The sequence below is a fragment of the Westerdykella ornata genome (genome assembly GCF_010094085.1).
Source record: "Westerdykella ornata strain CBS 379.55 unplaced genomic scaffold EI97scaffold_2, whole genome shotgun sequence".
Taxonomy (NCBI): Eukaryota; Fungi; Ascomycota; class Dothideomycetes; order Pleosporales; family Sporormiaceae; genus Westerdykella; species Westerdykella ornata.
In genome coordinates, this window is record NW_022986852.1 from 397,306 (window position 1) to 423,461 (window position 26,156).

At 54.8% G+C, this 26,156-nt stretch overlaps 10 protein-coding genes across 10 annotated transcripts; 6 read left to right on the plus strand and 4 right to left on the minus strand.

Moving 5' to 3' along the window:
- Nucleotides 1–220: 220 nt before the first annotated feature.
- On the plus strand, nt 221–6,349 carry EI97DRAFT_429749 (histone demethylase JARID1D). Its single transcript, XM_033797517.1, has 4 exons — nt 221–1,044; nt 1,139–1,187; nt 1,239–4,944; nt 4,995–6,349. The coding sequence occupies exons 1-4, from the start codon at nt 628–630 to the stop codon at nt 5,920–5,922; spliced, it is 5,100 nt and encodes a 1,699-aa protein (XP_033657531.1). The 5' UTR covers nt 221–627; the 3' UTR covers nt 5,923–6,349.
- Nucleotides 6,350–6,514: 165 nt separating this feature from the next.
- Nucleotides 6,515–8,505, plus strand: EI97DRAFT_107490 (uncharacterized protein). The gene is made up of 3 exons (XM_033792943.1): nt 6,515–6,632; nt 6,730–7,635; nt 7,692–8,505. The coding sequence occupies exons 1-3, from the start codon at nt 6,543–6,545 to the stop codon at nt 8,361–8,363; spliced, it is 1,668 nt and encodes a 555-aa protein (XP_033657532.1). The 5' UTR covers nt 6,515–6,542; the 3' UTR covers nt 8,364–8,505.
- On the minus strand, nt 8,500–9,433 carry EI97DRAFT_429752 (TOM13-domain-containing protein). Its single transcript, XM_033797518.1, has 2 exons — nt 9,035–9,433; nt 8,500–8,931 (listed from the first exon to the last, which is right to left on the minus strand). The coding sequence occupies exons 1-2, from the start codon at nt 9,317–9,319 to the stop codon at nt 8,809–8,811; spliced, it is 408 nt and encodes a 135-aa protein (XP_033657533.1). The 5' UTR covers nt 9,320–9,433; the 3' UTR covers nt 8,500–8,808.
- Nucleotides 9,434–9,616: 183 nt separating this feature from the next.
- EI97DRAFT_368965 (SEP-domain-containing protein) lies at nt 9,617–11,026 on the plus strand (the record flags this gene model as incomplete). The annotated part of the gene is made up of 3 exons (XM_033795160.1): nt 9,617–9,697; nt 9,766–10,244; nt 10,297–11,026. 3 exons carry the CDS (start codon nt 9,617–9,619, stop codon nt 11,024–11,026), a joined length of 1,290 nt encoding a protein of 429 aa, XP_033657534.1.
- Nucleotides 11,027–11,179: 153 nt separating this feature from the next.
- Nucleotides 11,180–11,655, plus strand: EI97DRAFT_107561 (uncharacterized protein). Its single transcript, XM_033792944.1, has one exon. It carries the CDS (start codon nt 11,333–11,335, stop codon nt 11,621–11,623), a length of 291 nt encoding a protein of 96 aa, XP_033657535.1. The 5' UTR covers nt 11,180–11,332; the 3' UTR covers nt 11,624–11,655.
- A 480-nt stretch (nt 11,656–12,135) lies between these two features.
- On the plus strand, nt 12,136–14,334 carry EI97DRAFT_366344 (uncharacterized protein; the record flags this gene model as incomplete). The annotated part of the gene is made up of 2 exons (XM_033795029.1): nt 12,136–12,254; nt 12,375–14,334. Coding segments are annotated over 2 exons (2,079 nt in total), but the record flags the coding sequence as incomplete, so codon positions are not given.
- A 338-nt stretch (nt 14,335–14,672) lies between these two features.
- On the minus strand, nt 14,673–16,733 carry EI97DRAFT_454936 (uncharacterized protein; the record flags this gene model as incomplete). Its single annotated transcript, XM_033800592.1, has 1 exon — nt 14,673–16,733. The coding sequence occupies one exon, from the start codon at nt 16,731–16,733 to the stop codon at nt 14,673–14,675; it is 2,061 nt and encodes a 686-aa protein (XP_033657537.1).
- Nucleotides 16,734–17,512: 779 nt separating this feature from the next.
- EI97DRAFT_369894 (uncharacterized protein) lies at nt 17,513–22,025 on the minus strand (the record flags this gene model as incomplete). The annotated part of the gene is made up of 2 exons (XM_033795208.1): nt 17,513–17,542; nt 17,595–22,025. The coding sequence occupies 2 exons, from the start codon at nt 22,023–22,025 to the stop codon at nt 17,513–17,515; spliced, it is 4,461 nt and encodes a 1,486-aa protein (XP_033657538.1).
- Nucleotides 22,026–22,787: 762 nt separating this feature from the next.
- EI97DRAFT_107571 (uncharacterized protein) lies at nt 22,788–23,731 on the plus strand. The gene has a single exon (XM_033792945.1). The coding sequence runs from the start codon at nt 23,012–23,014 to the stop codon at nt 23,588–23,590; it is 579 nt and encodes a 192-aa protein (XP_033657539.1). The 5' UTR covers nt 22,788–23,011; the 3' UTR covers nt 23,591–23,731.
- Nucleotides 23,732–24,750: 1,019 nt separating this feature from the next.
- EI97DRAFT_107694 (uncharacterized protein) lies at nt 24,751–25,922 on the minus strand. The gene has a single exon (XM_033792947.1). The coding sequence runs from the start codon at nt 25,646–25,648 to the stop codon at nt 25,118–25,120; it is 531 nt and encodes a 176-aa protein (XP_033657540.1). The 5' UTR covers nt 25,649–25,922; the 3' UTR covers nt 24,751–25,117.
- Nucleotides 25,923–26,156: the final 234 nt, after the last annotated feature.

The following is a 26,156-nucleotide window of genomic DNA, read 5'->3' on the forward strand; positions in this document are numbered from 1 at the left end:
CTGGTAAGAGAGTGCTGTGTAGTCTAGTTACTCGATATAAATACATTGAGATTCACATTCTTTACGGATACAAAAGCGAAGGCGCCTTCTCGCTTGGGAGTCTCGCCGGCGTGAAAGGTGGCACGAGCGGATGGCTAGCGCGGCATGGGCGATGAGCGATGGGCGATGCGATGGCTTTTGTGACCAGAGTCTCGGCGTGCCCAGCGCCATATGCGGAACACCTCCTACACCTCGTCTCCTCCTCAACCTCGTCGCTCCACAACCCCAATACTTCCTACTCGGAATCCTGCGTACACCTCCTTTCTACACAATCTGGTCGACCGCACCAGAAGGGCATGCGGCCCCGCGCCTGACACGGCTGTCATCACAGTCTTCTTCCCCGATATTTCGCTCCCTCCCGCTCGGCCACTCGCCGTGCGGTTCCCTCTTCTCCCCGGCCGCCTCTCCTATGCCTGACCAGATTCGCCCTCCCTAGTCCCGCAGCCTATGTAAATCGCATTCGAATCTCCCTAGGCCCTTTCTACTACACGGCTCTTTTAATACAACCTCTCGTTCCACCCGTCTCTGGGCCGTAAAGGCGCCATGGTGGACTACGTACTCCAAGGCGTGCCGCCCACAGGTCCCACCATGTCCTCCTTCAGGGTCGCAACCGGCCCTCCACCGCATCCTACATCGTCCGCAACCGCTCCTGCAATCGCTCCTGCGCCGGCGCCCACGGCTCCGAAGACGAGAAGTGCTACAGGCCCGCCATCTGTGAATGGCGCACAGATGAGTGCTGCTAACGGCATCCCTCTGAGTGCACGCAAAGCGCTCCCCCTCGAGCTCGCAACGGTTGAACGGAGGCGCCCTTGGATGCCACAGGAGCCGCCCAAGCGCGATCGCATGTTCGGGTTACAGGAGGCTCCAACATATAGGCCAACGGAGGAGGAGTTCAAGGACCCCATTCAGTACATCTCCAAAATCAGGCATGAGGCTTCTCAGTATGGGATCGCGAAGATTATACCACCTGCGTCCTGGGATCCCCCTTTTGCCATTGATACGGAGGTGAGTCTTATCCCATCCGTCTCATATTGCTTCTTTTCACGAGTCTTGGCACTTTTCGTTCCCATCTCGTCGACAATTCTCTGACTTCGTTTAGCGCTTTCACTTCAAGACCCGTCGACAGGAGCTGAATTCCATTGAGGGTGGTAAGTATTGACCTTCATGTTTGATTTTCACGGTTCTAACCTACACTCTAGGTACGCGTGCAAATCTCAACTACTTGGACCAACTGTCAAAGTTTCACAGGCAGCATGGCAATAGCTTGACTCGCTTCCCCAGCGTGGACAAACGACCGCTCGACCTTTACAAGCTGAAAAAGGCTGTCGAGACGAGGGGTGGGTTTGAACGCGTCTGCAAGGGGAAGAAGTGGGCGGAGATCGGACGAGACCTCGGATACAGCGGAAAAATAATGTCTTCGCTATCAACGTCGCTCAAGAACTCCTACCAGAAGTGGCTACATCCTTATGAGGAGTATCTGCGAGTCGTCAAGCCCGGCGTTCACCAGCTGCTCGAGATGGAGAATGGGGGTCCATATACGCCTTCCCCAGCGCCGTCCCCACTCAAAAAGTCTGCCCAGGGGACTCCTGCCGGCACCGCGACTCAACCCGCATCCCCGGCGTTTAGGCCCTCTTCTACACTTAATCCGACGGATTCTCCACTTGTCAAACTCCCCGCGACTGCAAACCCAACCGACTCCCCTGCGCTGCGGGCGTCTGCAGCTCTGAATGCGTCATTGCAGAATGGGCCTTCGTCAACCTCGACTCCTGAGCCGATGCTTCCGTCGATATCTTCGGGTTTCGGAGCTGTGAATGCTCCTGGTTTCACGGCCGTAAATGTACCGTCGCGCCCACATGCTCAAGTTCCTAGTTCCCTCAACCTTGTTAACGCCCCTAACGGTGCCTCCGATAATACGGATTCACAGACGTCTACACCACTTCATTCGAGTTTCATGCTCTCGGCCAACAACACTCCTGATCTGCGACATGGAGGCGTGAATCTGCCACCCCTGTCCAACGGCCAGGCACCTCTTCAGCTTAAACGGAATCTGTCTCCAGAGCCAGAGGGCAGCGTAGTCAATGAGAGTGATCCCGCACCTGGGCGCCGCAGTAAACGCGTAAGGAAGGAAGCGGCCCCAACAGTAGCAGGCTCGCACATGACACAACCCCGACTATCGACACCGCAACCTCTTCGTCCCCGTCCACGCGCGTCGGACGAGCCCCCGGGTGACCGATGCGAGACTTGCGGCTCCGAAGGCGATGCCCAGAATATGCTCCTATGCGACAGTTGCGATGCTGGTTATCATGGTTACTGCCTAGATCCGCCCATCAAGGGAGTACCGGAGTATGACTGGCATTGTCCCCGGTGTTTGGTGGGAACAGGAGAGTTCGGGTTCGAGGAGGGCGGCATCTACTCCCTTCGGCAGTTCCAAGAAAAGGCGCATAACTTCAAAGAGGGCCACTTCGCCAACAAGATGCCCTACGATGTCGTTACCAATCAAAAGAAGCCCGTGTCCGAAGATGACGTCGAGCGCGAATTCTGGCGGCTCGTGGAGAGTATCACGGAAACGGTCGAAGTGGAGTACGGCGCCGATATCCATTCGACGACACATGGGAGTGGCTTCCCTACCATTGAGAAGAACCCGCGAGACCCATACTCCATCGATCCGTGGAATCTCAACGTTCTTCCTCACCACCCCGAATCCCTCTTCCGCTATATTAGGTCGGATATCAGCGGCATGACTGTCCCGTGGCTTTACGTTGGTATGATTTTCTCCACGTTTTGCTGGCATAATGAGGACCATTACACGTACTCTGCCAATTATCAACACTTCGGAGCCACGAAAACGTGGTATGGCATTCCCGCCGAGGACTCCGAGAAATTCGAACAGGCGATGCGTGATGCCGTTCCCGAGCTCTTCGAAACCCAACCCGACCTGCTCTTCCAGCTAGTGACACTGTTGACACCTGGGCACTTGGTGAAGGCCGGTGTACGTGTGTATGCGCTTGATCAGCGTGCGGGCGAGTTCGTGATCACCTTCCCGCAAGCATATCATGCTGGATTCAACCACGGCTTCAACTTCAACGAAGCCGTCAATTTCGCCCCAAGCGACTGGGAGCCATTCGGAGAGGCGGGTGTACAGAGGCTACAAGATTATCGACGCCAACCTTGCTTTTCCCACGACGAACTTCTTTTGGCGGCAGCGTCACGTAAAGATACAACCATCAAAGTGGCAAAATGGCTAGCTCCGGCTTTGGAGCGCATGCGCCACCATGAACTGGAAGCTCGTGCTGAGTTTATCGCAAGGCACAAGGCTGCTCGGGAACACATCTGCAAGCTGGACGGACAGACTGACAGCTCCAAATGCCAGATTCAGTTCACTATTGACGACGCTGACGTGGTGCAAGAAGACCTCCAGATCTGCAGTTACTGCAAGGCGTACAGCTATTTGTCTCGTTTCCACTGTGCGAAGAGTAACAAGACCGTTTGTCTTCGTCACGCTGGCCTCTTTGAATGCTGTCCCGAATCGACAGAGGAGAGCCGCCTCATAGGCGAAGGCGGGCACACCCTCATCCATCGTATGACAGATTCTGCACTCGAAGTCCTCGTGCAGAAGGTCGTTGATAAGGCGAATACACCAGAAGCTTGGGAGAAGAAGCTCGACAAGCTGCTCGAAGATGGTCCGAAACCCCAGTTGAAAGCCTTGCGAGCCCTCTTGAATGAGGGCGAGAAGATTGACTGGGAGCTCAATGGGCTGACTGACCTAAGGGAATATGTCGAGAAATGTACCGAGGTCGCCGAAGAGGCCATGAATTACACGGCCCGCAAGCAACAAGCTCGTCGCAAGGTTGAGCGGACGTGGCGGGGTAGAGGTGCGGCTAACAAGGCCGCGGCTGCTGCCGCTGAGGTCGATGAGAAGGAGCGGGAGTATCGCAAAGTTGAGAATCTGCAGAAACTGCTTGAGACGGCCGAGGAGCTGTCCTTCGACTGCCCAGAACTCGTTGCCCTTCAAGAGCGGTTCGACAGCATTACCGAGTTCCAGCAGAAGGCGCAGGCAGCATTACGTGACAGCCCCGCGCAACAGAGTATTGCACGATTAGACGAACTTTTGGAAGAGGGACGCAGCTTCAATGTGGAATTGCCAGAAATCGAATCCATCGACAAAGTGGTCCAGCAGCTCAGATGGCTCAACGGTGCCTCCAATTTCAAAAACAGCCCATCGACACTCCAGGAAATCACCGACTTCATCAAACAAGGTATCGAACTTGGCATGCCGGAAAGCCATCCCGAAATCCATAATCTCCAGAAACTGAAGGCTGAAGGGGAGCTTTGGGAGACTAAGGCGAGAGAGGTCATGTCCTTTGAGAATATCCACTACCAGCAGCTGGAGGCACTCTTCAAGCTGGCGAGCACGCTGCCGGTGAATCCCGAGACCCTTGGTGCCGTCGACGAGACTCTCAAGAAGCAGCGCGATGCCAAAGAGCTGATTGTATCTTTGTATGAGCGCAGCAAGGATCCCGATTTCCGGAAGCGACCACGCTACAAAGAGGTCCGCGACGCGATGGAGGCGCTGAATGCGTTGAACACGAAGCCACATCCTACCATTGAGCTAGAGAAGGAGCAAAAGAGGCATGAAGATTGGATGCGGAAAGGCAAGAAGCTGTTTGGCAAGGCGAATGCTCCACTGCATATCCTCCACGCCCATATGAAGCAAGTGGATGAGAGAAACAAGACTTGCTTCGACCTGGCGGACCAGCCGCGTATGCCTGTGGAACCAGCCTCGCGGGAGGCGACTCCTGTTGAGGGAGAGACTTTGGACGGGTCGGGTTCCAGTCGTGATGTCTTCTGCATCTGTCGTAGGCCTGAGGCTGGTACAATGATAGAGTGTGAGCTCTGTCATGAATGGTGAGTTGATCTCTTGTGAGGTTGTAGTGAACAATTGCTAATAGATTCAGGTACCATTCGAAATGCTTCAAGCTCGCACGTGGCAAAGTCAAAGAAGAAGACAAGTACATTTGCCCAATTTGCGACTGGCGGGTCAAGATCCCGAGGGATGCGACCCGTCCCAAATTGGAAGACCTGCAAGCCTGGCAGGAGGAAATACCAAACTTACCCTTCCAGCCAGAAGAAGAAGAGACGCTTGAGTCAATCATTGACATCGGTCTCCACTTCCGCGAATATGTCAGACAATACATGAACCCTCTCATGTCCAGTCCGGACGAGCTCACTACACAGCGTTTCTACCTGCGCAAACTCGAAGGCGCCGATATTCTCCTCGCCGAGGAAATCAACTTCTTCAGGCAAGAGTTGCATAAATGGGCTCCAGTGGCACCGACTCCTCCGCCAGCCATCAGTGTATCCCTATCCACACGCAAGCCTCGTCCGACGAAGCAGCAGCGGCTCATGAACCAGCTGGGGATATCGGATCCGCGCGACCTCCCCGAACAGCCTCGGAAACAGTATACTTATAAGAACGACAAGCGACAACAATCCGTGTCGTCACAGTCGCGTTCACTGAATATCGGGAAGGATCCCATCAACCTTGGACCGGAACGTTCGCGGACACCTCCTCCATCCAACGAGTTCCAAGGGCAAGGCACTCGCCCAACATTCGAACAGCAAGAATATTCCGAAATGCCACCAAACTACAACAACTCGCCCAACTTCGCGACAACATCGTCCATGGGTTTCGGACCTAGCTCCATCCCGGCCATTGACCCCGGCCTGTTTGAAGGAGGCGGACAAGGCCCCACGAGCCCTATCCAGGATATATTCAGGAGCTCTGGGAGTGCTCACGAGATGTTTGGCGAGATGATGGATACGGGAGGTGGGCATGCTGAGGAGGCTCTCGCTGTTACCGAGGGGAATAGTTATGGCGAGTGAAGGTCTCAACGTCAAGAAGAATGACTAAAGGAAGAGCTGTCTTGTACGAAGCGACGGGCGAAAAAGCCGTCAGGCAAGGCTGTTATTGATCCGGTTCATTTACTGCATTATCGGACAGGCGTTAGATGGAAAGGGGACTCTCGTTTCATTAGAGGCGGTATACCCCATTACAAAATGTGGACCGGTATGTGCGCTTTTTTTCGCACGGTCACATAGGACTTTAGGGGACGTGTCTTTTCTATTATGGCCATGCTCTTCTGTACGTTCTCATGGCGCTTTTTGGAAGCAGGCCTTATTAGATTTTTCTGCATTCTTTCAATGGCGGACTGAAAAGTATGCGGCGGTATACTTTCTTGAGGTGGATGGATGGAATGTTTGCGGGTGTTTTTGTAAGACTATGTCAGTATTCTATATCTTTGATGTGCTTAAAGAGGAACTATGGTCGGACTCTCCAGTGTTATTTTTGTCCTCGTATTGAGGAAAAGCAAGGAGAGGCCCATACTAGGTGGTGATATGATGTAAGCACGTGACATCGAGACTTCCGACTTTCCCGCATCCTTGGCGCGGGACTTCCGCGCGAACTTTTTGGGACCCATACTGACAGCGACAACACACCAACGATGATTCCCAGCAGAGGGTTACAGCCCGTTCGCCGTGCGCAGCTTGCGGCCAGCGCGTCGCTTCTTGTACGTGCTGGTACGGCAAGACAGGTATGCAATTAATCCAATCTCAGTGATGCCAATCGAGCCTATGTTTTCCACATCCTCCGCATTGGAGCAATCTGCTGACATTCTTGCTTAATGACAGTTCTCCTCCGCTCATCGACGGGCTACCCTCTCAACCGCCTCGTCGCTATCACGACGGATACAGCGGCGCCGACTCGACGCCTGCACAGTTCGGTATGCGTCGTGGTATGCCCCTTGGACCTGGGGTCGGTCCAGCACACCCGCGCCGGAGACTGAGGCTTCGCCCATAGAAACCAAAGCCGACTCGGAGCCGCTGGCAGCACAGCAGAACCTTTCCGACCCCGCCGTTGCGGCCTCAACCCCGGAATTGACGGCGACGACTTCAGCTCAGGAAGCCTCGGGACAAACTGTGTCCGCCGCAACGGATGCTAGTCGTGGAAGTGTGGAAGAATACCTCGACAATGCCCTGGAGTTTAAATGGGTCGACGACGCTGCAGCGACGGTTACCAAGTATGGGGATCTCAAAGCCATGGGTCTGGATTACGGATGGGGACCCACAGCAATGGTCGAGTGGATGATGGAGCACCTGTATCTCGGTGCTGGGCTTGGCTGGGGCGCCTCCATCATCGCGCTCACGCTTATCATTCGTACCACAATGTTCAAGCTGCAGATGAATAGCTCGGATGCCATGGCCAGGCTAGCGGCCATCACGCCCGTGATGAGGAAATTGAACGCTGAGATGACAGCGGCGAAGGCGGGGGGAAAAATGGATGAGATGCAGGTTGTGCGGAGGAAGATGACTAGGGTTTACAAGGTCATCGGCGCGAATCCCGCTAAGAGCTTCCTGCCTCTGGGGTTCCAGGCCGTCATTGGTTTTGGGGCCTTCAGGTGCTTGAGGGGTATGTCGAATTTGCCGGTCCCGGACATGACGCAGGCCGGTTTCCTGTGGTTCCAAGATTTGACTGTTTCGGATCCGTATATGATTATACCTGTGGTTGCAGGTGGTATCATGTATGTGTCGATGAAGGTGAGGGGAACATCTTGCTTTTCCTGCTACCAACTCGGATAACTAACGAACGCTAGATGGGCGGCGAAGCCGGTCCGCAGTCTGACCAGAGTATGGGCACCGAAGGCATGAGGACCATCGTTAAGGTCGGAATCCCCGTCATGATGACTATAGTGGGCATGTTCCAACCCGCAGCTGTCCAGCTGTACCTCTTGTGCACGTCCACCACCAGCAGCATAGCCGCCTATCTTCTCCGCAATGCCAGTTTCCGCCAAAGATTCAACCTCGCCCCGTTGCCTACCAAGGAAGCCCAAGAATTCTGGAACCAGGTTGCCGATGGTAAATACACCGTAGAGGAGGCCCTGCGCATGACCGCCGAGAAGGGAAAGCTTCTGGAGGCAGGCCCCGTCGCCAACAAAGCCCCAACGCTCAAGTATGAAGCCCCCCGTCTGAGATTGAAGGGCGAGCTGCCCGCTCACATACGTCCGCCAGCGCCCAAGGAGAAGGAGGTGTACGACGACCGGGACGAGGATTTCGATAACCCGCCCGAGAGGATCATGGACAGACTGGATTGGTTTGGCCGGAACTACAAGCCGAGTTTTGTGTGGAAGCGGGCGAAGAAATGGATGCGTACGGCGTTTCGGAGTGGGGACGTGCAGGCGCAGCTTGCGCGGAGGAAGAAGGAGGAGGCAAAGAAGAAGGCGGAGGAGTATGAGCTTAGGAGGAGGGCGAGGTTGAGGGGACAGTAAGACTAAGGGAGGGGAGAGAGGGTCGAGGAGAGATTTGGAGGGGAGATGTACGATAGCTCCATTGCCTCTGGGGGGAGGCTACTTCGTGTTTGTGTGAATAGATACTTCTTCGGGAGCATATGGTTGGAAAGAGAGATGACGATGTAAATATAGTGTTTGGGTTATCTAGAGTGAATATATATCTAGCTCTATTCTAGTTGCACTGTAGTCTCATATCCCTATTGTTTGATTTGTCACCTCTCAACCATCCTTTCGGCAATGAATATATATATACAGCTTTGCAATGCTTAATCTCTTCTATAACATATGCCGCGGGTTTGGCATACACCCCTGGTATCTTAGACACGGCTCAACCAACCACGTGAAGCCATCATTGTTCTACAACGTCAACGGCCCATCCATCCCTTGCTGCGCCGCTTTTCTCCTTCATATCTTTGCGAATCCCTTATTCCAAGGCCGTATACATATCCAACTCCTCGCCGCTTCTCCTCCTCCGCTCAACGGGAGCAGCGCGCATCTCAACGCCCGGACCCACCCGTCTCGACTCGCCTCGATGCGAGGGAAATATCTGTTTCAAACACGCAGAAATCAGCATTGATTCCCGTCAGAACTCTCCCCCCCTCCCCAAGGCCCATGATATACGACCCAATGATTAAATCAACAACACATACCTTTGTCCCGCTCCACCCCAACCGAAACGCCATCTCATTAGCCACGAGTTCGCCGAACCCCAGCATCAGGCCGTTCACGAATGGCAGGAAGAGGTTGATGACCGCGCCGCGCAGGAGGCCCCAGATGGTGGGCGGTTTGTATAATATGAGCGGGGAGGAGGAGGTCGAGGGTGGGGAGGGAGAGGGAGAGGGCGAGGAGTTGTCGTTTTGGGAGAGGTGGTCGTAGGTTTCGGTGTCGGAGGGGGCGTGGGCGTGGGGGTCGGGGTCGGGGTGGTGCGAGGACATGTTGAGATGGGAGGGGGGCTGAGGGAAGGGTAGGGTGGGATTGGGGTGGTGGTGAATGCGTATGGTGTATATATTGTATGGATGGGGTTTCAAAGAGGTCGGAGTCGGACATGCGGTTCCCATGAGCTTGGACCCTTCCGCGGCTTCTCTGTATGAGCCTCATTTGATGTCTTCATCTGCCAAGCTGTGGCGCATGGCGGTGGCCGAAGCGTCCGTGCCTGCCCCGCGCCAACGCCAACCAGCACCTCCGTCATCCAGTTCCTCGCAAACCCACCTCCATACTCCTTAGTCGTTGCTATGTCTTCCGGCTCAGCAGCAGCAGACCACGACGATCTTGTAGCTCAACTCTCATCCTTGACAGGTCTCCCTCCTTTCGAAGTAAGACACCTAATAAACAAAACAAAGTTTACATAAAGTGAGGTCTTGGCTGACGCTCTCCCCTCCAGGCAGAACAGTACCTCTCAGCAGCAAACGGCGATTTTCAGACGGCTGCATCACTCTTCTTCGACGGCGATTCCGGCTCTCTAGAGAACGAGGCATCGGAAGGTCAGCGCAATATGGCTGGAAACAACAATAATCCTGAAGAGAGCGGCGATGCGGGTGCCACCCCTCCAGTTCCTCAACCAGGCGGCGGAAGGACGCTTGGAGGAGCGTATGTTCCGCCTGCGGCGTCGTCGTCTTCGGCTTCACAGGGTCAACAGAGGAGGCAGCCGCAGCGGGGATTGAGGACGTTGAGGGATTTGCAGCAGTCTGGGGGTTCGGGACATGGACATGGGCACGAGCATGATGATGACGAGGATGAGGACGATGGGGATGAGAATCAGGATTTCTTTACTGGAGGAGAGAAGTCTGGACTCGCAGTGCAGAACCCGGGGCAGGGGAGTTCGAGAGATTACATCAACAACATCCTGAGGAGGGCAAGACAGTACGTTTCACTCACCTCAAGGCTCACTTGGACGGTACTGACGGCACCATAGGAACGCGCCGCGTCCAGGCGGCGACGACGAACAACGACCTCAGTCACGCTTTAGGGGCGCCGGCGTCACCCTGGGAGGCGACGACACAGAAAGCCGCATCATTCCCGATCCGAACGCTTCCATGCCTCCGCCTCCACCCCGCGCTAATCGTCAACTGCATCTCTGGCGCGACGGCTTCTCCGTCGATGACGGCCCGTTGTACCGCTATGACGACCCTGCTAATGCACGCACCCTCGAAATGATCAATACGGGCCATGCCCCATTGCACATTCTGAACGTCGAGCAGGGCCAAGAGGTCGACGTGGAGGTTCACCCGCACAAGGACGAGGACTACAAGCCGCCAAAGAAGAAGTACGTTCCCTTCTCCGGTGCCGGCCAGCGCCTAGGAAGTCCCACCCCCGGTGTGACATCTGCCGCTCCTCCCGCTCCGGCTGCAACGTCTAGTACCACCGGGTCCGCGCAACCGACCGTCGAAATCGATGATTCGGTTCCGACCATCACTTTGCAGATTCGGCTGGGCGATGGCACCAGGTTGCAGTCCAGGTTCAATACTACGCATACGGTTGGCGATGTGTACGGGTTCGTGACGGCGGCGAATCCAGCAAGTCGTGAGAGGCCGTTTGCGCTTATGACGACCTTTCCGAGCAAGGAGCTGGCGGATAAGGCGCAGGTGCTGGGGGAGATGGCGGAGTTTAAGAGGGGTGGGGTGGTGGTGCAGAAGTGGGTGTAGGGGGATGGGTACTCTGAGTGCTGGTACCGTGTATTAGGGTGTCTCGAAAGGTATGCATAACTCTGAGGATGGCAAGGCCATTCGGCGGGCTGTGCCAGTGGACGAGCACTGATAAAATAGGCGGGAGTAACTCTTGTCGTTCCACAGTCTGTGGAGACGTATAGACTTTGCCTAAATACGGGATATCTAACCCTGATCTGTGAGTATCTGGCACGTGGGATTGGTGATATCTAAGTTGTGGTGTTGCACCTGTGACAACGCTCCTAGGTACAGTTTGAGTGGAGAGCATCGTGCCTTCCTGTGCTGATGTCGGCGTTGTCTGTCTGCCCAGGTGAAAAGGTAGGTACCTGCACGCTCGACATGTGGAGTGCCTTTTATCTTCTTTTTTCTCTTTCATTTCTAATATATATCTGGACAAATCTGGACACACTTCCCGTCTTTTCCGCTACTTTGTCACCCCCCTGGTGGCTGTCGTCACCTCTCGCCCGAAGACGCTTCGGACAAGTGCTACGACGGTTACGACTGTTACGACCTTCTGGCAAAGTCACTTTGCGAATGAGTCACGTTGCTCTGGAGCGTCAGATTGTGGACGGCTAGGTGTCTTTGTCTCTGTCCGCTCGAAGAGGAGGCTGCCCAGCTTTTTGTGCAGGTTGGTTGTATCTTAAGGATTCTCGCTCGCGTGGTTGAGGGTCGCGCTGCTGTCTCTTGCTCGAATCGAAACGCTTATGTTTTCAGCACGGGTCCGATTTTGTTTGAGGGTTTTAAGGCGACTCCCTGTTTGTGTACGATTGGAGATCTGGGAGATACTGCAAGGAAACATGCTCGTCCTGCCGCCCCGCGGCCTCGCAACCTGCGCCTTCCTCGCCCTCCTCTCCGCCCTCCTCCTCTCCATTCTCGCCGTCCAGCACCACTACATCGTCGTCCCGGACCTGCCATGGCATCTCTCACCCTCCAGCCTCGGGCTCCGCCGTATCAAAACATCGGCATCTCCGTCCAACGTGCCGGTTCAAGATTCCCAACGCCCACCGTGGGAGACAGTACGAAGGAAGAGTCTCGTTGATGGGGAGGAGGATGGGGAGAGGGAGAAACCAGAGGGTATTCAGGGTTGGAGGGAGTACATGGGGAGGATGTTGTCGTGGGCGAGACCGGTGTGGATTGGGCACTGGCCGCCGTATGCGGATTATGTCGGGATGGGGTATGATCCCAATCGGTGGGAGGAGTTTGAGCTGTAAGTCTGCTTTACCTGGCTCCGCCTTTTCTCCAAGCTTGTGGTTATTAGGGGAAGGGATAGTTTTGGCTCTCAGAGAGGCTGATGATCGGTGGGGGAATTCTAATGACTGGTTGACAGGGATGAGCGGTTCTACAACGCTACGCATGAGAAGTTGGAAGCACACGTTGCTGCTTCGCCGAAGGTATACAACCCTTTCCCGCCTTACAACTCACCGGCCTGGAACAGAGAATGGGAAGGCGAATATGTGCCGTGTCAAGGACCGCGAGAACTGCTACTGGACAATGCAGAAGATCAAGTCTACGTATACAAAGGCGTGCCCGAAAGCTTTCCCAAAGTGTTCGCCGGTAGCTACGATGTCCTTGGCCTTGACGGCGATGTCTGCTTTGATCGGTATTCCCGCTACGGGGCGTATGGGTTGGGGAATGGGACTGAAGATGGCAGTGTGGTGGGTTGGAAGGCTCCGAAGAGGCATGTTCAGTGGAAAGATGTGAAATGGGGACGGTTGCAGGATGAGTGTTTGGAACGGAATAAGATGCGGTTCGCGCCTGAGGCGAGAGTGCCGATGGTGAAAAAGCCGACTACTGCATTTTCGGCTATTGAATCTGTGCAATACTACGCGGAGAAAGGGGCGTCGGAGGGCCCTGTTGTTATCGATGCGCATGATTCGCGAGTGGATTTGCTTGGGAGAGAAGAGAAGACAACTCTTAAAAGAAAGTACCATCATCGCACGGCGGTGTTGATCCGCGCTTGGACTGGATACAGGTACGAGGAGAACGACATCATGGCTATTCGGGCCATGGTTTCCGAGCTTGCCCTCCAATCTGGCGGAGAGTATGCCGTGTACCTGTACGTCCACGTCAAGAATGCCAACCAGGATATCTTCAACGATGCGGACCTGTACAAGCGGGTAGTGGAAGACAACGTCCCCGAGGAACTACGGGACATCGCCATTCTCTGGTCCGAAGCCATCTTCCCAGAATGGTATCCGAATGTAGGAGATTACCAGGTCTACTGGCAGCAGTTCATGTGCCTTCAGTGGTTCAGCCTTACGCACCCGGAGTTCGATTACATCTGGAATTGGGAAACGGATGCGAGATATATCGGCCATCACTACCATTTCCTGGAGAAGGTGAGCGAGTTTGCGGAGAGGCAGCCGCGGAAACTAATCTGGGAGAGAAACAAACGATTCTACATTCCATCGATTCATGGGACGTATAAGGAGTTTGTCGAGAGGACACACGCCGATGTCCTGAATGCGTCGGCGAATAGCTTGATTCCCCCTCCTGTCTGGGGTCCACGGCCGTGGAAGGCGGCGATTCCGCCCCAGCGACCCTCGGGGCCTACACCACCGACGTCTTTTGAAGAAGATAACTTCGAGTGGGGCGTTGGCGAGCCGGCCGACCTGATCACCCTCCTGCCCATCTGGGACCCTAGAAATACGTCGTGGTCTTTCAAAGATAAGATCTGGAACTACATACCGGGCGTGCGGCCGCTGTTTACCGAGCAGGACTGGGCGGCCGACTGGTTCACGCATCCGGACTTTGCGCACCTGGACCGCCGCGTCTTCATCAACACGGTGGTGCGGTTCTCGAGGCGCATGCTCCAGGCCATGCACGACGAGAACCGCGCGGGGCGATCGATGCAGGCGGAAATGTGGCCCGCGACGGTGGCGCTGCAGCATGGGCTCAAGGCCGTGTACGCGCCGCACCCGATCTTCAACGACAGGGAGTGGCCGAGTACGTATGCGGAGGCGATATTCGACGCTGCGAGTACGGTCGATGGTGAGACGGGGGCGCCAGTGATGCAAGTGCAGGGGGCGTGGACGGAGCAGCAGGATAGTCCGTATAATCACGATCGGGAGTACAATTTCCAGGGGTGGAGTTGGTACTTTGCGTCGAGGTTTCCGCGGATGCTGTATAGGAGGTGGTTGGGGTGGGAAGTCGAGGTTTCGAGGTGGGGGGTGGAGACGGTGGTTGAGGGGGGTGAGGAAGGTGAAGGAGAGGGGGAAAGGGGGAGGATGTGTGTTCCTGGGATGATGTTGCATCCGGTTAAGGGGATGGCGAGGGAGAGGGTGAGAGTGTAGAGGAGGGGATGGGGATGGGGATGGGGGAGAGGGTAGGGGATTGTAGGCATGGGCATTTATGTAGATGGAGTAGTCATTAGATGGGAGGGAGGGCTACACGAGATATATCCATTTACTGAAAAACCATTGGGTTTGCGGCGCCAGTAGAAGTCAAAGGTGATGGACCTTGTGCTACACTTCCCACGCTGCCTCGGCGCTTTGTTCGCCCCAAAAGGCATGAAACAGCATTGCACGTCCTTTTTCTCTCACGGAGCCTCCTCCCTCCCTCCATTCACCCTCTCTCACGCTCTCACTCTCTCTCGCCACCAGCGCTCAGCGCCCAGCACCCCCCTTCACTGCTCGGCCACAGGAAGCAGCAACCCCTCGTCCCCATCTCTGTCGTCCGTCCACCTCACCATCTTATCCACGACCCGGTTCACGGCACCGTCGACGGCTTCGAGCCAGGTTTTTGCACTCCTTTCTTCTCCTTTCCCGTTTCCTCCTCCTCCTCCTCCTCCTCCTCCTCCTCCTCGGCGGCGATGGTGGCGCCCCTTTTGCGGTCCGGTTTTGCTTGCCCTTGCGCCTGCCCGCCGGGGGTGGTGGTGGGTTGGGAGGAAGTGTGATTGTTGGGATTCCAGGTCTGTGGGGGAGTCGGTGGAGGAGTAGCCTGGAGACGGGATGCCGGGGACTGGGTTTCGATTTGGATTTGGGTTTGGGTTTGGATCGTTCGGGGTAAAGTCCCAAGGCGTCGTCGTCGATGAGAAGAAGGCTTCGCGCTCGCGGAGCCAGGTCGCGCTGTTGCGGCGCTGTTTGAGATGAAGACGGGGTGTTGAATCGGGAAGGGGAGGGGGGAGGAATGGGTTGTGCGGCGAGGAAGGGGAAGGGGAAGAATACGAGGGAGGGGAAGGAGTGAGAGGTGGTTTTTGGGTTGGGGAGTAGATGGTAATTGGAGGGTCGATTGGAGATTCGATTGCAGGGTGGTGCGAGGAGGGTAGGTTGATGCGAAGTTTGTGTGTGGGATTTGTTCCGTCGTCTGATACCTTTGTGTGGCTGGTTCCGTGAGGACACTCACGGTGTGCGGTTTTGTGCGCGTTCGTCTGGGAGGGAGAGGATGGCGACGGTGTTGTGGCTGCTGTGCGTGTGGGTGTGCGTTTAGGAGGAGTATCAGGACTGCGTAGTCCTTCCAAAGACCAGCAGGACCGCGCTTCTTCTTCTTGTTGTTTCCATTGCGCGATCTGGCCCCTCCTAGCCCTCAATTCAACACTCTCGCCGTGCGCATATCCATAGCCGTCGCCGAAGAACGTAGCCGTGGACATCGCACTCTCCATCCCATTCCCACCGGCGGAAAAACCAGAAGCGCTTTCGACATCGACATCGTCATCGTTTCTCCTCCCAAGCACGCCGTCCTCCCCGTCTGAAATATATCCCTCGTGCTTCTCCTCCCCCTCCTCATCATCATCACCGCACTCACCACCCAGACGAAAATACCCACCCGACACATCCCCCGTCTTCACTCCCTCCACTCCCTTCCCGAACCACAATCCGCTTTTGAACCACAGCCTCCATCCTTCCCCACTACCTCTTGCCTTACAGCCAACTTCCCGTCTGCGGGGGTTATTGCTACCGACAACCCACCCCGGCGGAAACTGGACCCAATACACAATTGCGACCCACGCACCGCTCACGGCCATGATTATGAACGCGAGTGCGAGGATGATTTTCGAGAGCGGTGATGGCGATCCCGATTCCAGTGTTTCCGCTGTGTATGAAGATGGGGTTGGTGAAAGCGAGGTTGATGGTTGTAGGGGCGTTGGATGGTGATGATGTGGGTGGAAGAAGTAGAAGGAGGAGGAGGAGGGTGCTGGTGCTGGTGAGGCCGATGGGGAGGGGATGTTGGAGCGAGGGAATCGGGTGCGAGATGCACTGGGGTTTGTGTAGGAGAGGGTGGTTATGAAGACGGTGGATGTGTGCATGGAGCTGGCCGTTGTTGTGGAAGTGGAGGTGGAAGTGGAGGTGTGGGAAATCGTACCACACCCACAGCTATATCCATGCGTGATATCTTCATCTTCTTCGCGTCCTGTCGTTGTGCCCAGTGAAAAATCAAGAGCTTCACCCGCTTCATCCAACAGTAGCACCTTGTCTTCCTCTTCTCCGCACATCGAATTCAACAGCAGCGACGACCGTGTGTTCCCTGCGAGCGTGACGCGCACTACCTTCGTCATGGTAGTAGGAGCAGCGTCCAGATCGGCCTTTCCTCTGGCTGCCCTGTTGGTGTTGTGTGCCTCGACGACGATGGTATTCGTGCTTCTAGTCCCCAGATTCGCGCGTCTGTGAGTGGGGTTCTTGCTTTGCGTTGACTCCTCGAGAGACTCGTGGTGCTTTCCATGTATCACTGCTAGCGGCGCGTGCGCCATGATGGCGACGAGAAGCAATATGGGGGTTGCGGTGCGGTGCGGTGCGGTGCGGTGCCTTGCCTAATCTGCGAGCCAACGGATTGACTTCGGTGAACTGCGGATGTGGTAGGTATTCGGAGAAAGCGAATAAGGGCGTCGCATGAGCTTAATAAACTCCCCGTGAGGTGGAAGAGGTTTAGGGAGGAGTTCGCGAAAAGACGTAGGGAAGGTAAGAAGGCACTGGAGTGAAAGGTGCGCGTCGGTGAATGTGAAGGACAGGCAACAACAGCCAGGGATATGACAACGAAGGTGTCGACGTCGCTTCACAGCTGTCGACGTGGCACTACTTCAAAAACATACCACTGAGTTCGTGGATATGAACGTGTGATTGTGCGCAGCTAACTCTTCACGTCTTCGCCATTCCAGTGTGTCTCGGCGGTCAGCTAAAATAATATCGGCGTCAGCAAACCAGACTTGGTACAATTGAAATAGTAGGAAAAATTCCTTGAAAATGCGGATCGATTAAGTATATACAGGATAGGCCAAGACCCGCCAGTCGGTCTAGCAGGCAAAGGAAACGCAAACGCCGCCCAGATGCAAAGTCAATCGACGTCCGTCTATCTTCTATTGCTCGCTTTTTGATGACGAAAAACGACTACTGTGTGTACAAACGGCAAGGAAAACGGACAGGGTGACGGCGACCCGAAGAAGAATTGCACGACAATAGTGCATACTTTTTGCAATGGGTGGGACTGGACAAGGGGAGGGGGAGGATCCAGGTAGAGAACGTGTTTGCCCTGTTATCTGCGGTTGAAGTTGAGGTAACGCGCCTGTCACCAAGTCAGCATCATGTAACACACAATAGCACCAGACAAAACTTACAGCCAAGAACAGGATAATCAGATTACTCCCAATGAACGCGGCGAAGATCCCCAGATCCCTCCAACGATGCGCAAACTCGTATCCCAAAGGCCTGAAGAACTCATCGCCAACCTTGTACGCACAGTATTCGCACATATTCGTCGCATTGTTCAGGATGTAACCAGGCGCACCGCTGGAGAAGAAGTCGGACATGTAGGATCCGCAGTCCTGGCCTGGAGGCGCGACGAAGCGGTTGAATTCCATGGGCGTGCATTGGACGGGTTGTTCATGCAGCTCGGTGACAACCATGCCACCGATGAGACGCGTGAAGGGATCCAGCTGGTAGAGCCACGCTCTCCAGAAACCGGGGATCTGCGGTTTGGGAATCGTGACGCCGCAGAAGAGGGCGAAGATAACAATGATGAAGGGATTGACAAGGGAGGAAATGAAGGGGTCGGGTGTGAGTGCAGCGACCATCTGAGCGAGAGTAACGGAGAAGATCTCCGTGATGAGGACGATGAGGAACTGGTAGCCTGCACGCGAGGTGGAAGAGTTGAGGCCGGGGATGTAGTAGAGAGGGAGGAAGAAGCCGACAGCGCAGAGGATACTGTAGGGCATTTCGGCGATGACCATGGAGAGGGCGAAGGGGAAGGTCTTGTAGGCTTTGGACATCTGCTCCCTGTAGGCGATCATGCGCGAGATGGCGTACTTGGGTTCGACTTGGGCAAGAATCAGAGCGGGAAGAACGGTGACCTGGAAGATGATAAACACGCGGTATTGCAGCGAGGTACGAGAGTCATCGAGCTGCAGGAACATGAGGCCTGTGAGCAGCGCGATGATGACGTGGTTGAAGAGACGCGTGAAGCCGTAGTTGGGCGTACGCCAGAAGGCCAAGTTCATCCGCTTGTTAACGACCTTGATCTGGTGCCACAACGGCGTGGCATATTCCTTCTGGGGGGCGGGTTCCGCCGATCCAACCTCAGCAATGCGGGACTCCTTGATACGGACAATCTCCTCCTTCACCTTGGCGAACTCCTCCGAGTCAGCCCAGACGTCGGCCCAGTCACGCTTGCCAATGCGAGGAGCCTGACCAGCACCGATGGCATCGAGCATCCATTCAGCGGGATTGGCATCGGGAGGGCAGTCAGCGCCGTGCCGGTGGAAATAGTCGAGGAGGACATGTGCGTCTTTGCCGATGTCACCAAAGTAGACGCATTGCCCACCACGCTGAAGGAGCAAGAGTCTGTCGAAGTTCTCGAAGAGGGCAGAGTTGGGTTGATGGATTGTGCAGAGAATGGCCTGGCCAGCAGCAGCGAGCTTACGAAGGAATCGGATGATGTTGAAGGCGGATTGCGAGTCAAGGCCGGATGTCGGCTCGTCGAGGAAGAGGAGGAGATCAGGCTTTGCCGCGAGTTCCACTCCGATCGTGACACGCTTGCGCTGTTCAACGGCGAGACCAGTCTCAGGGTCGCCAATGATGGCATCAGCCATGTCCTCCATCTCAAGCAGGCTAATGACTTCCTCGACGTAGGCATACTTTTCGGCTTGCGGAGTCTCATAAGGTTGACGAAGATCAGCAGAGAACCGGAGTGCCTCGCGGACTGTCTGCGCAGGCTCGTGTACGTCCAACTGCTCGGCATACGAGGTACCACGCTGGAAGGCGATTCCTGGAGGCTTGCCATCAACGAGCTTGTCGCCAGTAATGACACCAATGTTCTTGCGGTTGGCGAGCACATCCAACAAGGTCGTCTTTCCGGCGCCAGAAGCTCCCATCAAGGCAGTCAATTGGCCAGGCTTGACATAACCATAGATGTTCTTCAGCAACCGCAGCTGCCCAGAGGGAACAGGGACATCGTAGCAGAGATCTTCCCAGGTGAGTACGGCCTTAGAAGTGATATGCAGGTCTGAGCCGGACTCAGCCCCTTCTTCCTTGCGGTTCCTCCTGTCCCTTTTCTCGCGCAGCTTTTGGTTGAGCTCCTTGAGTTCTGCGTTCTCCTTGGCGAAATATGTCACTGTCCGGCCACCGGCGCCCCATCGGACGAACTCTCCTAGGAAAGCGTTTGCTAGCAGGAAGGCAACGATAAGAACGATCATGATACCCCAATTCCTCCAGAGGTCTCTGGGGTTGTAAGAGAAGGCCAATCGCACGTAATCGGTCCCAGAGACTTTGCTTGTACCCGCATGACTTCCGGGAAGAGTGCACACCTGGTGATTGAGGTCATCATATCCCGGTCCAAATGGAATGAGCGACCTCCCTGCGCATGTCATATCGAGACGCTTGAACTCATTCATCATGAGAGACGCGAAACCAAGACCCAACGCGTTGATGTAAAATATCCATCTCAACCAGACCTGCTCCGACTGCCACTGGATGAGATATCCGGAGGTCAAGACGAAGAGCGTGATGATAGTAGCCGCGAGACGAATAGCCACATCGAAATCCGGGCAAAGACAGCCGACGGTACGGAAGAACAGCGTCATGGCGAGATAGCCTGTGATGATCATGAGGACAAAGGTGAAGAAGGCGCCAGCATCTCGAACAAGATGGGTCATGAAGTAGACGATGATGCTAAAGACGAGGATCTGTGCCGATGCGAAGAGCAAGTCAACTCCGATCTGGGCGATCCAGAGGGCAGAGGGACGGTGGAACGTGAATGCTCTATGCTTATTGACAATGGGGCGGCCCATCATAGTCGATGCGAGTTCGGAAAATGCCTGGAAAGCGTTGAACAATAGCGCGATGAAGAGAACACCACCCCGAGTGAAGGCGCCGTCCGAAGTTGCAGGAAGGTCAAGCCAGACAGTACCGATGACGATAGCGATGACAATAGAAGTAATCCAGGAGACGACCAAAGAGAACTTATCCTGCCACTTGAGGAGAAACTGGCGCTTGGCCAGCGCCCACACCTGGAGGTAGAAGGGAATGGAGTAGACAGACTTGGCCGGGGCGTGACGCTTGCGCTCCTTGACAGCAATGACGAAATCGTCATGAAGGTGCTTCGCTTCGGCAATATGCTGACGATATTCGGCCATCTCGACCTCGTTGCGTGCTGCGATCTGAGACTTGTTGAAGGCTTCGGCAAGGGCTTCTGGAGTGCTGGGGACATTGTCTGCGCTTCTTCCGGGCTGGTAATCCCGTTCGAAAGGATCCGTGCATCCGGTGAGGTAGTCGGGCGTGGTCTGACGAGGCTTCTCCAAGAAACCCAGACCTTCGAAGTATGCGCGTGCCTCTTTGGCAGGACCGAAGTACACCTGGCGTCCGCTATCAATGACAAGCACCTTGTCAAAGACGTCGTAAATGTTCTCGGAGGCTTGATAGAGCGAAACAAACGTCGTGGTCTTGTAGATGTTGGTCAGGATCCTGAGTGATCGCGCATAGTCCACTGCCGTGCTGGCATCCAAGCCACGAGTGGAATTGTCCCAAGAGATGACGGAGGCTCCGGTAATCATAGTCTCAGCGATGGACACTCGCTTTCTCTCGCCTCCAGAAATGCCACGAATAAACGGATTGCCTACGATGGTGTTTTTGGTATGCTCAATATTGAACATCTTCAGCATCAAGTCAATAACCTTCTCTTTGAATTCCGTGCGGGAGAGGCCAGCAGGTCGCTTTCCAGGGACCTTGGTTTCGAGTGCGAAATCCAGGGTCTGGCCCACGGTCAGTGTCGGGTGATGATTCTCTTCTTCCTCGCAGTAGACGGCTTCGCCCCTGTACCGCTTCTCGAAATAGTCGCTGTCAAAGGGGCCATATAGCACTTCGCCATCGACCTTGGTGTATCCGTAGCGCTGATTGCTGATGACTTTGAGGAACGTCGTGCATCCTGATCCAGGGCGGCCAAGGACAAGCACCATCTCCCCTGGTTTCGCAACGCCCTTGAAATCTTTCAAGATATCAAACTCTCTCCCCTTCTTCCCCTTGCCCAGCAGATTCATGGCCGTCTCGTAGACATTGAAGAAGGAAACGAACGAATCCGGGAACGTTTTGACATAATTCTTCACACCTCCGATACCCGACACGGTCAGACCCTCCCAAATGACACCTACAAGCTTCGACTTGATGCCCGCCGCCTCCTCCTCATCGCGATTCCCTCTCAGGACCGTCTCGAGATCAAACGGCTCCTCCGATGACGCATCGGACTGGGCGGCCTTCTCCAAATCATCCTCATTGGCGTCCTTGCGGCTCTGGCCGCGACTCGACTTGCGCGAGAGATGGCTTGCGCGCGAAAGCTGCTTGTTTAGTTCGGCGAAGTCGGCCTCGGCCTGGGAGATATTGACGCCGCCTCGAGTACCGTCATGATCGTGCTGGCTGGAGGAGCGGACGGGCTGGATGGCGCTAGTTGCAGTTGCGATGCTGGAGAAGCTGTTGCGGCGGGTGGGTTCTGTGCGGATAGCCTCGTAGGTCACGCCTTTGGCATGGGAATCAGGAAGTGCATTGTTACTGGGGTGGTCCATTTTCCAAGTTTGGGCGCTGGACGGACGCCTTCCGGATTTGAATTAGCGAACCTCGGCGAGATGGGGAAGGGAAGCCCGGTGGGGTTCGCGGGTGCAAAATGGGAAAACGAACGACAGCTCCGAAAAGGAGGGAGGGTTAGAAAAAGAAGAGGTGAAAAGAAAGAGGAAGAGGAAGAGGAAGAGGAGGAAGAACAAGGGCGTGGGGGCAACAAATAACGGCAACCGTAGACTAGTAGATATGCCAATGTTTGCAAGGGCTTTTGGCTTGGATGGGTAAGGATCGGTTTGAGGCCGGGCACTAGGCACTCTGCCTCCGAAGCCGTTGCTCTTGTCTCGACAACTACTCTTAAGCGGACCTTTGGCGGACGGAAAGGAGAATTTGCCATGTGGTTTTGCCCGTGGAGACGGCCATGATGTATTGGGTGTGGCACGGCGTCGGTGGGACGTGGACTGGTTGAGTCAGACCTGTGAGTGTAGATGAGTGCGTATGAGTCGAAATCACAATAATGATGTGATGTAGGGGTTCCGGGAATACCAATTTAGTCTCTCCGTAGCGGGTGGCCTTATGAGGACAAAGAACGTATGCATGAGATACATAGCACTCACGGCGCAAGAGGACCGGTGAAATAAACTGTCAGCCGAAATTGAGCGGTGAGCTTGCCGTTACACAAGCACCGTTTTGGAGGACGAGAGAATGTTTCCCCGTAGTGGGTTGCATTGATTCGAAGCCAGCATCATCAACAATCAGTGCATCTTCGTCAAGATGAATCCGATATCTAACATGAAAAGAAAATCAAGCTAATGTGCGCCCTTCCTATTCGGGTAGGGCGCATACTGTTTGCACGTGGGGTCGCACATAGAAGTACTTGTATGCGATTAGTGCTGTGTAATTCTCCAACTTCTGTCCGCTCAATATTGCCTGTAGCAACTGTTTCCCATTCTATTTTCGCAAGTGCGAATTCTGTTCCCAACTCATCCAGACCATCATGGATAATGTGAAACGTGAAAGAAGGGTTCTGCAAAGGCAGAGCCGGTACCGAACAGTAGCCATCAAAAGATCCCGCGGTACAAGTCCAACAAGACATAACTTTTCCAATCCAAAGCTAATAAAATCCTTCCAGATAATTAGTAATGCGCCTCTTCTGCCCCACATCAGATTCCATGTCCGAGTCCATCTTATCGCCGCTAAGGCCGTCTCTGAACGGATTGGCTGTGAAAACACCTGCTGGTATATTGTACAAGTGAAGGATTCCAGTACTCCGTACAGGCTTCTTAAGAAAGTCATCGCCCCCTGGCATCCAACCCCTCTCCTTCCTCGTCCCTGCCCTTCTATCTTTTCTGCTGTCTTTGCTTCTTCCTCTTTTCCCCCTCGTATGCTCAACCCGTGCCAGGGCCTAGTCGGTTTTCCCAGCATACAGTGTAATACGCCAACACAGCATTGTCTACCGAGCAGTTTGCCCTTGCAAACCAAACCACGTCTGCATCATGAGCTAAGAATATCTCTACCCTTCTGCGCTTTTATAGGCCCACCACTCATCCCGCCCGTGGAAAAGGATTTCACATGAACCAAAATATGAAGTTCAGACGAAAGCAGCTGCCGATTTCGAGTCCGGCTCAGGATCTATTACCTTTCCACCAACCAAAGCATGTACTGTGTACAAATAAAACTCTCTGCCAATGGGTTTTGGCCGGTATCCGTATCTCGCAGCTGGTTCTACTCCGCTGCAATCGTCTAATTCCCAACGCAAAGCATACTTCGGGATTCCTGGAGATCTCCTCCGAGGCAAACCTCCAGAGACACTTATTAATAAGTTATTAACACAGGAGAAGGCAATGCGTAGCATCAATGCTCCTCCCACTGCAACCTCCCAGCGCAACCACCTCCAGCCTCATCCTCAGCCTCACGACTCCAGTGTATCTCCCCGTCAAACGCCAAGCGCAACGCACTTCCCGCCCCCAGCCTCGTTATACGATCTCCTCCCCACACACCGTTCCCAACATACTCCAATCAACAAGCCGTCGTATAAACCACCCCTCAGCTTGGCACGCCCTTCACTTCCCGTCCTCGTTTACTAATCACTTACTGTGTACGAGAAAATGCGCCAGGCAGAAACACAATTGCAGTCGTTTGACCAATCCAAGGCACGGCCGGGAAACCATAACGTTAAGCTCCTACCTCGATGGGGAAGCTCCTGCCGGGATGGAAAAGGCTGGGAAACGCTCACCGCTTGATCCAACTCAACCCCGACGCCCGTCGCGATCGCGGTGTCATGTGCTTTCGTATTCTGGCATCCAATTGCCGCGGTGCGCGGGTGGGCGCGGCGTTGATCGCGGATCATGGGGGGAGGGATATATTTAGTCCAGGGAGAGAACTCAGAAGGGGAGTTTTCACGTTTTGAGAAGGAGGAGAGAAAACTTGAAACTCTCCCCTCCTCCAAGCACTAAAACTATAAACCTACGAGCTTCTTTTTTTCAACCTGAGTCACAATCCATTCATCCATTTCCTTCAGATATCTTATTACTCCAACACAAAGCCGTTTCTCCGCAGTAATATTACTGCCTCTTTTTTGGCATCCTCTCTCCTCTCCATCCAAATCCCTCCCAATCAGTCGCCAGGCTTTGAACTCCAGGCCAAGACTTCGGACTGCGAAACTCCTCAACAACTTCCGTACAAAACCATACACCAACCGTGAAAACCCTCCTCCCGCACGAAACCCAACAACAGCCTCAACTCAACTCAACAACCATCTCACCACAAACCACACACCACACACCAAACCAAAAAAGAAAGAAAGAAAAAATGTCCATACTCATCCCCCCCATCCGCCTCACCCCCTTCCAAATCCTGCACTCCCCTCCTTCCTCCTCCTCCTCCCCGTCCCAGTCGCACCCCCAATCGCACTCCCAATCGCACTCCCAACCCGAAACCCACCCCTCCCCATCACCAGCACCAGCAATCCCCGGACCTGCACACCCTTTCTTCGAGGCCCAGATACCCGCCGTACCAGTCCCCGTACCAGTCTCACCGGCTCCCACGACAATGACCACGGCAACGACGACGACGACTGCGTCGACGATGACTACCGGGACAACTACCCCTTCATCTCCGCCCCCGATGCCGGCCCCGATGCGCATGCACGAGCTAGGCGTGGGAAATGGGATTCCGGATTCGCCGCACCCGTCCGGCACTGTTTCTCCCGCAGCACCAGACACCCACGCGCACACCCACACCCACACGCACGCCCACGGTCAGCATGCCCAGTAACCCTACGCAAGGAGGAGCAGCAGTAGTAGAAGTAGTAGTAGTGGTGGGTAAACGCATCACGTCGCGGAGCGGATGGAGTGCTGAAGGTCGGAGATGGGATTTGGATTTGGATTTGTGATGCAGGATGTAGGAGATGGTAGGAGGTGGTAGGAGATGGTAGGGGAGGAGTGGGAGGGCAAGATGGGATCGCTGGTAGGATGACTTGGTGGAATGTTGTTTCGATGATTATTGAGTCAGCGAGGACGGCGACGACGGCGACGACGGTGACGAGGGCAACGAGGGCGACGACAACCACCAGCATAACCACACGATAACCTTGGTATCCTTGCTGGTCGCACACGACACAACGCACCGACATCGCCAAGGACGAAAGCGAGGGAAAGGAAAGAAAGAGAGAAAGAACGGAAGGAGAAAGGATCGAGAAACAAGCCACCTCCACATCTCTGCTCTTTCTTTCCACCCTTCCATCTACTACCTACTCTACCCACACCCATCCCACATCCAACATCCGACATCCCACACCCCGCCAAAGAAGGACGAAAAAGGAGGGCAAAAACTCCGGACTGAATTCCCCCTTAAAGACACAATCGCTTCTATACATATATATTCTTATACCCTCTCACCATCTCCGACTACTCCTACCCATCCTCCCCATCCTCCCCGCCCTCTCCAGCTTTCCTCCTTTCCTCTTCCCTTTCGGAATGGCCCGGCCTTTTGATGTAAATATCCCTCCTCCCCCTCCTCCTCCACCTCCCCTCTTACAATACAGAGAGAACAAGGAGAAAGAAGAAGAGGAAAAAGGGAAAAAGGACAAAGAGGAAAGGTAGCACGAACCGTACCCTCGTCGCATACGAGAATTTTACAGT